Source organism: Echinops telfairi, unplaced genomic scaffold, assembly GCF_000313985.2.
Source record: "Echinops telfairi isolate 266 unplaced genomic scaffold, ASM31398v2 ScPeMD7_7458;HRSCAF=8496, whole genome shotgun sequence".
In the NCBI taxonomy this organism is placed as follows: Eukaryota; Metazoa; Chordata; class Mammalia; order Afrosoricida; family Tenrecidae; genus Echinops; species Echinops telfairi.
In genome coordinates, this window is record NW_022111358.1 from 3,738,994 (window position 1) to 3,749,597 (window position 10,604).

Here is a 10,604-nt window from a genome sequence, read left to right on the forward strand (position 1 = left end):
CTCTCCTTAAGTGTGGGTTGTACATAGTAACTTCTTTCCAAAGAGTACAGTATAGAAATGGAAAAGAAGTGTAACTTTAAAGTGGAGAAACCTGAAAAAAAAAAAAAAGACTACCTTCTCCAGATGATCAAGATTAACTACAACAATGTCATATTAAGAGTATGTAGCCTTGCCATGATGTCATGCAACTCATACTTTGCCCTTGCAGTTTTCTTTCCCCAAACCTACAATTTCAAAAGCTAATAACGCCATAAATCTCTTCAATGCTCATTAACAATAAGAAATATAAGAAAGTGTATGAGCCAAGAGGAACCTAAGGAGATATGGCAACTAGGTGCAATGTGGTATGAACTTTAGTTAATAATCATGTATCAGTGTTGATTCATTAATTACAAACATGCCATAGTATTATAAAATGTTCGTAAAAATGAAAATTGGGTGTGGAGTATATGGAAACTCTATAATTTTTTTGTGAATCTTAAAGTTTATCTTAAAAACAAGAAAACAAACCAATTGAGAGTCAGAAAGAGAAAGCAAGAATATGCACATGGAGGTGATACAAAGATTATTGTTACAATAATTTGGCTTGAACATCAGAAAATACTGAGTAACTAGTAGACTGGAAGATCAAGCAAAAGTATTTCAAAAGACAAAGGAAATGTTAAGAGAATGAAGACTAGTTCAAGAATTTTTAATATTCATTTTCTAAATGTATTAGGAGTGAACCAAGAAAATAGAGGGGAAGGAAATAGTCAAAGAAATGATGGAAGAAAGTACCTCAGAACTGAAAAAAGATACAAATCATTGGCTTTAAAAAGCCTAGCCAGTGGGTTTTTGTTTGGAGTGATGAAAGAGTGGACGGCTTAACAGCATTTTGAATGCACGTACAGCCACTGACTTGTGCACACGAACAGGGTCAGCATAGTAAATTTATGCTATGCATTTATACAGATATTAAAGTCCTACCACATAAGCGGAGCCCTTGTGGCATGCAGGATTATGTGTTGGGCTGCTAGCCGTAGTCAGCAGTCTGAACCTACTAGCTGCTCTGCTGGGAAAATGAAACTTCCTGCTCCTGTAGAGATTTACACCCAACCGGGCACTTCGACTCTGTCATACAGTGTACTCAATGGCAGTGGGCTTTTTGTTCGTTTGTTTTTGAGTCTTAAATGTGTAAGCTACAAGGTTTAAAGACAAAAACAAATTGAATCCCTAATAGCAAGAACCCATTTGAGTCCCTGGATGGTGCAGTTAACATACTTGGCTGCTAACTCAAAGGTTGTAAGTTCAAGTCTACTCAGAGGAGCCTCGGGAAAGAAGCCTGTGGTTTACTTAAAAAATAATTGTCACTGAAAATCTTATGGAATTCAAGCTGACTGGATGGCAACTGGTAAGCAATAACCAATGAGAAAAATGTACCAATTATCTTCTCATAATAACAAAGCCTTTTTGAAAAGCAATTTGGCTATGTTTATCGGCATCAGCCCAGTTGAATAAAAAATAGTGCCAGAGCTATGTATAGTCTTGATTCTGCTACTTTATGGTTGCAGGAGAAAAGAAATATATCTAAATAATTTTTACACACTTTTTTTTTTCATAAAAGAAAAGATACTTTAATGCCAGAAATTGTGGGTAGGGCAAGACTGGGGAGCAAAGCCATCTTTCCACTGGGGCATTCAGCTTTAGGGAACATTCAGCATTACTGTGTCCTCGTCCATGCTTTCCTCGTTCAAGCATTGGCTTCACACCTGGGAGTGGTTGACGCAGGTGTGACGCCAAAGGGACCGTTTCAGCTCCAAACCCCTCCTCGGCATCTCTTGGATCCCCAGTTCCAGAACTTACACACGTTACAAGTAACATAACTAGAATGTAGTTATTGAGATAGGCTCCAATCATTCACGCCCACCCTACTACTCTCAAGTTAACTCTGATTCACATGGCCTTATATAAAAGAATCGAGTTCCTCCTTAGGGTTTCAGAGACTGTAAATTTGTGCAGGAGTGAAGAACCTAATCTTTCTCCTATGGCGCTGCTGGTGAGTTTGAACTGGTGACCTCTCGTTCACAGCCCCATGCTCAGCCCACAATGCGTCCATGGTTCCTTCCGATCATTAATAACTTTTAATAAATACTAATATTGCAAGAAATAGGCACGATAACACTGCTCCATAACTTAAAACAGCGTGTTTTAAAAAATAATAAAACATTATTTACGATGAAATATTTAAGGCCTGCAAAAAAGTATAAATATATCATGTGACAAATGCCTATGTAGCTACTTAGTTTAAGATAAGAAAGTTAAGCTGTATATTCAAGCTTCCCGCATCCCCTTCCTAACTACATATCCTCCACTTTGATGTAAAGACTATTTTAAATTTTTTGTTTATCATTTTCATGCATATGTTTATGTTATATGCTAATCTAGGCAAGATAATATTGTGGTTCCTGTTTTTAAATGTTATACAAATTATTTCAGACTAAATCTATTCTACAATCTCTTTCATGCTTAATATCATTTCTGAAAGATTCATCTAATAGGTATAGCTCTAGTTCATTAATTTCTACTTCTGTATAATATTTTATTAGAAGATGCTGCTGCAATGTTTTTATCCATTCTCCTATTGGTAAAAATTTGGGGTTTTTTTTGCAATTTTCTTCTACTACAGGTATAGCTACTATGAACAATCTGCACAGATCTCCCTGTAGATGACAGTTTCTCTAGGGCACATAACTGGGATTTAATTGCAGGGTCATGTGTGTTCCAACTTGACAAGATATTATTAAATTATTCTTCAAAGCGTGCTGTCATCACCACCAACAGTAACAGTTTCTATTGTAGATCACTGGCTTTCTATGTTCTCAGGATCCTGAGAAGGAGCATCAAAGATCATAGCTCTTCATATCCTTTGTGAAGCTCTGTTTCGATCGTTTCTATATATTGGAAAGTTTTATAAGACTTTGTTGAAAAAAATCATTTGCTGCCTCAAAAAGTTTGAAAACCAATGTTCTGTAGGGTTTTAGAACTTTTATCTAGAGAATGCCCATAGAGCATAGATTCCAACTTAATGTCACCCTACGTGCTACCGAGTAGAAGTGTTCCAGAGAGTTTTCTTGGCTGTAATCTTTACAGATTTCTGCTCATGCACTTGGGACAGTTTATCAAGAGAGACCAGTCCCTGGAAAAGAGCATCATGCTGGGAAAAGTAGAGGGTCAGAAAATAGGGATAGACCCTTAATGAGATGAACTGACAGTGGCTATTACAATGGGCTCAATCATAGCAAGGGTTGTAAACGGACTCAATCTCATCTACTAAGCAATCTTTACAGAAGCAGATTCCCAGACCTTTTTCCTGTGGAACTAGTGGGTGGGATCAAACACCCAACCTTTAGGTTAGTAGTCAAGCAGAAATTATTTGCAGCAGTTTTGTTTGTTTGTTCTTTACCTTAGTAAAGAACCCTTATGTCTAGTCGAGGACAATATTTATAAACTGTCTTCCCAAGTTTCACTTTCTTTCTTGGCCAATTATTTCATTCTGATAAAGAGGAAGTGGTTGGGTTTGCAAAAGAATTAACCTCTCCCCCCACCCCACCCCTCCTTGTGTACGCGCATGCACGTGGGGAGTCCATTTTGTTAGATTAAACGCTCATTGCTTCTCATACAATGCTTTTAGTTTAAGTAAATTTTGAAAAGCTTTCAAATCTGCAGGTTCTAAACCTACTAGTTTTTGCTTTTAACCTCTCCAATATAATCCAGGCCAGATATTCCTCCTGCTGCTTTAAGGGTAGTGTTACTGATGTACACAATTTAGCTTCTTATGCCATGGCTCATTAGTTAACTCAATTATGAGCTAGTGCATTGTGTATCTTAGTTGCTGGTGGTGTAGTTGTTACCTGTGGGCTTCTGATTGCCAAGTCAGAAGTTCCATTTGGAAGAAAGATGTGCCATTTTGCTCTTATAAAGATTTCCAGCCTCAGAAACTCACATGGGTAGCCTACTCTGTCCATAGAGTCTCAATGAGTCACAACTTAGGGCTTCTCTAGTGCATTTGGCCATGACAGGTTACTAACATTAGCATTAGGGATTATCAGGGAGAAAGATGAGGCTTTCTGCTCCTGTAGAGATTTATGACTTCAGAAACCCAAAGGGGCAGTTCTACTCTGTCCTATAGGGCCACCGAGTCAGAATTGACTTGATGGCAGTTAGAGTTTGTTTTGTTTTGTTTTTTTATGGCTTGGTTGAAGCAATAATTCTAGTATTTGCATTGACTCCACTGATACTCAAAATGGAACTAGATATGTATTTGGTTACAACTCCAATCAAACACTTCCAGGAAACTAGCAATAGTGAGGGTCAATAAATCAGAATTCTGAGCAAGCCTATCTGAAGCTGTCCTATGACTGGGTGACCTCTGAGTTTAAGGATCACAAATTACAGCATTGTTCCATGAGCAACTTAAATCAGAGGTTCAACTGAATATAGTTTCCAACCGGTTTGTTGTTGTTATTGTTAGCAGATCTGTACTTCAGCATTCCCAAGCCTTTTACAGACGAATTGACTGATTCATTATTCCTTCCTCACTATTGCCTGGCACTATGTTAAACGTAATAGTTGTGAGGATGGTACAAGACGACATATCCTTTCATTCGAGTTGGAAGCAACTTAGCAGCACCTAACGACAACAAATGCTAAGCACTAAGGATCCCTGGTGGCACAGTGGTGAAGTGCTTGGAAGTGGGTGGTCCAAACCCCCACCGTTCTGTGGGAGGAAGATGTAACAGCAGTCTGCTTCCATAAAGATTTTCAGCCTTGCACACTCTATGGAGTAATAGAGTCTGAGTAGAAGGGGTGGGCAATGGGTAAGGCAAACACTAATTCTTTCCCAGGATTTCCTTCTTACTCTTCTAAGATTTAAGAACCTTTCACATTCTCCTGTGACATGCACACCTTCACCTCATATTAATCTACTTCCTAACATACACACTTGTATGCCCATTCAGACACGATGGGAATAAATACATTTAACAGAATAAAAAGGGACACAAATGAACTCATGATTCATATGTTGAAAAGCCCAGGCTGATAAGTGACGTTCATCCTTTCCTATATAGTCTAATGCTGGGGGTAACTTTAGAACAACCCCATTTAAAGACACGAATTGGAATGAATTATAAGAAGCCTTAGAAGGCTTTTTTTTTTTTTTTTTTGCACAAGGAGGCATATAACAGTTAGTGGGACCTGGCTGCTGATTAAATTAGTGGAAATTGGCCCAGCAGGATTACCCAAGAACTGTGTGATGCTCTCTCTAAATACAGGCCCTATTTGAAACTCAGCTGGCTTGCCTCTATTATCAGGATTGCTTAGCATTGGTTCAGAATGTAGACCAGCTGCTGTGAAGAAAGGAGGTAAAGAAGCATATTCTAAACACTACTGCAATTAAAATTCAAGAGTGAGATAAGGCGCTTTTCTTCAAAACTTTGTTCATTTTAGGGCTGCTTAATAAGAACAGAGGCAAGCCAACTGATAATTTTAGGACAAAAGATTTCTCAAATAGCAAGTTAAGCTCATAGCTTGAAAAATGGAATTACCAAGGTAAAGAAATGAATAATTCACCTAGCACATTTAGACATGATATTTTCTATGCAAATGCATGTTGTTGAGTGCCTTCTGGGAGATGCCTAGTTAGGTAACACCATTTTAATTTTGACAAGTATATAACAAAGATAAAGACACTTCTTTCGATATGCTGAAATTGCATGGACAGTTCCTCTTCCCACTTCTTACACACACATTCACACATATATGCAGTTAGGTTAAGTGAACCCTAAATTAAATCAACCCTAATCCGACTATTAGGTTTAATAGTGACTGATCAGGGACCGAATAAATATGTTGCATTGTATTTGGTATGACATACAACCACCACCATGTTATCAGTACATATAATAAGTAGACTTAAATAAAACACACTTCCTCTACCATACATCGCAAAGCAAGAAGAAAAACCGAAAGCATAAGGTCAGGAACAAGAAAGAGCACAATCACTTGATTGATATGTACTTTTTTCTAGGAAGGCAAGAAATCACATGTTTCAGTACATGTGGGAAGCTTTGCAGGTGCAGACTTGGCCGTGAACTAATTAAAGTGAACGCCTCATTAAATGTATAAGAAACGATCTGTTTGGTGTGTTTAAAATGAGTTAATTTATGAAGTTGACCCATGTGATTAAGATAAAGGCAAAGTTACGTAAGCAGTCCTGGTGGGGAGGTCTGGGGTGAGAAAGGAGTATAGTCAGGAAATTGGTGAGGGGAGAAAACAGGAGGAAGGAGGGAGCAGAAAGAGGAGGGAGGCAAAGGAGGCAGAGGATAAGCGAGGGTTTCTTGCCAACAAGAAACCTTTGTAAGGGTTTGTGACTCTGTCAGCATAGTGCCATGTTGACAAGAAAGACAAAGTAAGTGTTGGAAAATTTGATTTGGAATGCATGTGTCCTCTAAGAAGCAGCCGTATTAAATAATGGCTTTAAATTGGGTTTTAAAAATACAGGAAAACAGTCTTTCAAGAAAAGAAAAGTAGCTCATAGCTATAACTAAGCAGCCGTATAGCACTTTGGTGTTTATTCTGAGTCTGCCTGGCGGAACACTAAACACTACGTAACACTCAGTTGTTGTAAACTGAACTGAAAGGAGTTTCCAGTGAAACTGCATTTTTAAACCTTGTACAGAGTTTTTGTTGGTAAAGGATTCCCCGAAGAGCTGACGTTAGGAGAGGAGAGCTACAGGGCCTGGACGAGAGTCTCGTCCACTTATTTGTTGCCTCTTTACATCCAGTAAATTGCCTCTTTACATTCCAGTCTGCAGAATGATGTGGGGTGTAGATTTAGGCAGGGCTAAGAAGGAAGATTTGGATCAAACAATGTAAACGTGCAGTCAAATACAAGGGTACAAAGAAGAAAGAAGACCAAGAACCTGAAGCGGTTGGGGTCTCATATTTCTGTTTTAGTAGGTTGTGTGCTAATGGACTAGTTGGCTCTCTTAGTTACATTTTCTCTTTAATTAAGTACAAAATAAAGAGCCATAAAATACCTCAAAAGTATTAAGGAAAAAAATGAAGGGAATACATTTTGAACTATTCCCCAAATAATGTTCAAAATAGCCCTGGGATTACATTTTCTTTCTTTTTTTAGGATTTAATTGTGTTTAGGTGAAAGTTTACAGAGCAAATTAGATTTCCATCCAGACACAAATAGTTCTGTGACATTGATTACAATCCCTGTGGAATTACATTTTTAAAAGGAAATTTTGCAGACTATCCAATATAGTATTTTAGAGTCTGCTGTGTAAGAGGAAGGCTAGTTCTCTCTACCTTGGGGTTCGATGCTTGCTGTTTCTTCTGCCACGTTGGCACTGGTGTCTGCTACCACATCACTCGCTTCATCCTGTGGATTCTTTGCAAGTAGGAAAGAAACATGGATTTCAAAATGAATTCTTCAAAGCACCAACTAAAGAATGCAACTAAGTGCCCTATAAAAGTTACTAAGCATGCCTATTTACTTACTTACTTACTTTTGATTGGATTTAATGTTGTCTACTAGAGGCAAAGCAGTCATCCCAGTCTAATGAATGTATTTATAAGATAATGCTGCCTATTGCTAACAACAAATATGACAGGATATCATTCCAGATGTGCACCGACCCTTGAATTATACAATACCTTCTAAAACCATAATTTGAGACTGTAGCATCTTGTCTTTTCTGACTGTTAAAATCACCTTTGACCCTTGTGTTCGAGTGTCAACTGAAGAAATTACAGATTAATTTTAGGAACACAAAAGGTTGCCTGATAATTTTTGTACTCATATTGATGTGTTTTTCTTTTGTTTTGTTTTTCTTGGATATTTTAAATCTTACATTAGTCAATTTAAGGATAAATCTATACAACTATTTTCAGTTGCTTCCATTTTTTCAATAGTTTTCATCTTCATTGCAGTCCTAAATTTATTTGAACACAAAGTTACTTAAATGATTAACATGGAAACTACATTTTCAATATGATAAGATTACCCTAAAAACGGGTGATTATGGTACTTTAGGTAATAGTTCTCATTTTGGAAAGAACTATTATTTATGTGGAATTTATAATGGCTCTTCACAAATAATTTACCAGTCTGGCGGTTTCCTGTGACTGACTCACATGATTCAGCTTAAAAATCAGCATGAGTTTGCCCTTTTCCATTTGACATTTCATTTATCTTTCTGAGCACCCACATCCTTTTTTCTCCTTCATAAGAAAATTAATTTATTCCGTTTACTCTCTAGCATTCCCAAATATGATTATTCATGACAATTCTACCGCAATAGGCTCTTTCTCTTGGATTGCTTCCTCCTGCTCCTTTTCTTTGTCTTCTTTTCCATTTTCCTAAAATAGAAACAGTGTTAGCCACTGGTATCCACAAGGAGCTGGGGATTAAACTAATAATTTCAATTTCAGCAAAACATGTTTTCTTAAAAGTATTTCCTGTAATACCCAACATTATACTGGTTAGCAATAATCAGATAAACATCATACCATGTGAAATGATACAAATCATTCACATAATCATACAAACATCATACCACATAAGATTACAATGTGATAAACTTAGTTGTATCAAGAAACTCAAAAAAATAACTGATTTTTCCTGATATTAAGGACTACCAGGTAGCTAGAAGCAGGCTACTATGAGCAAACTATCAAAGATTCATCCTGTTTCACGAATTTCCTGATGCAAAATACTTTAACTAAAAAGAATAATAGTTAAATGATAGAATATGACATTGAGTCTCAGTTTCTCAAGAACACGGAGTCTCAAATTCTCTCATAAAAGGTTATAAATCTAGTTAGGCAAGGAACCTGAGCAGACGTCAGCTCCTCTTGAGATACTGCCTGGCTCATCTGGACCACTGAAAAAGATCACCAAATTATATTGAAAAGTATCAACAACAAAGAAAGGAGATATTAATAAACAAACAAAAAGTATCCTAGAGGCTCAAAATCTTCTCCCGCCCGCCCCCACCCCACTCTACCACATCATTCTATTGAATGGTAGTAAGTTCTCAACTGTTGAACTCCTCAAACTGTACTCCTATTACTGTTATGACTGTTGGTACCAACCCAAGCTAGATCAGTGCTAGGCTAGTGCTCAGAGAAACAAGAAACTCACAGAAGTACGCACCACCATGCTCACTGACAAAATAACATCGGGATTACATTATTTTTAGCTTTATTGTCATCCAGTTTTGAAATAACATGATATGAAGTGAAAATTTGATCACTACTTAATTTGTGTGAGAAAGGTAGACAGAAAATTCCTTAAGGATTTTTTTTCTTTAAGCGGCTGTGGTCTTGAGGAAATGTGATTTATCTGGTTCATTTATTCATATTGAAAAATTAAAACATAAGAATTTACCAGATCCTCACTTCACTACAAGTTTTTATAGATTCTGTCACAGATTACTAAAACCACTGTGTTACCAAAAATGACTAGGGAGTTATATTACAGGTGTATTTACACATGGTCTCTGCCTTCAGGATGGTTTATAATCTCAAAAAAGACCAAACCAAATTCACTGCCATCGTGTCAATGCCAACTCACAGCAACCCAGGCATCAGTGGGTGTCTGAGACTGTAACTGCTTAAGGGAGAGCAAGCCCGTCTTTCTTGAGGAGCTGCTAGTGGTTTTGAACTATTGACCTTGTGGATCGAAGTCCAATGTGTAACCACACGACCAGGGCTCCTTGGTTTAATAATCTAGGGACTTTTAAATTTGAAATAGTGCTTAGATAATGCCCTACAGTATTTGCTTTCCTTTTTATCAGCCTAACATGTTCTAGAAGAATAAACCAAAAAAGCTGCCTTTGAAGACAACATCCCAACACTTAAAAATTGCTGCCTCACAGTTTCTCTGAAGCAATTCATAAATAATAAATAGTATAAAATAAATATGATAAATCCCAACTGTATATTCCCACAGCCTGCTTTCTTTGCAGGAGGTGCCTGTCTTCTGAAATTGCTAAAACAGTTTTTCTTTTGGAATATGTTTTGTTTAGATGTGCCTGGATGAGTTAAATTCAACTGCATAAATGTTTCGAGGCACCTTCTACATGCAGGCAGATGTTAGGATTACAAAAACAAATAAAACGACTTTAAAGACCTCTCAGGTTAGTAAGGTCAAAAAAGCTGGAGGGGGGACCAGGGAGGGAGGGGGGAAAATGAGGAGCTGATACCAAGGGCTCAAGTAGAAAAAAAAACGTTTTGAGAATGATGATGGCAACAAATGTACAAATGTGCTTGACGAAATGGATGTATGTATGAATTGTGGTAAGAATTGTACGAGCCCCCAATAAAATGATTTAAAAAAAAGAAGACCTAATAAAAAGAAAGAAAAAAAAAAAGTTAAGTGCCAGAGTAGAAGAACATACAAATTGTTAGGAAACACAGAGGAAGAAACAATGAATTTTTCCAGGTCAGTGAAGTTTTCAGAGTGAAATAGTTTTCAGTTTGGATTTTTCAGGATGAGTGAGAAAACACACACACACACACACACACACACACACACACACACACACACA

The 10,604-nt window shown here is 37.3% G+C and overlaps 1 protein-coding gene across 1 annotated transcript in view; it reads right to left on the reverse strand.

Moving 5' to 3' along the window:
• Positions 1-1,896, reverse strand: part of EFCAB5 (EF-hand calcium binding domain 5) — a 138,727-nt gene extending 136,831 nt beyond the window's left edge. Inside the window, exon 1 of the mRNA XM_004707321.2 lies at positions 1,704-1,896. Coding sequence (XP_004707378.2) covers positions 1,704-1,896 — 193 coding nt within the window. The remainder of the gene's footprint in view (positions 1-1,703) is intronic.
• Between the last annotated feature and the right edge of the window lie 8,708 nt (positions 1,897-10,604).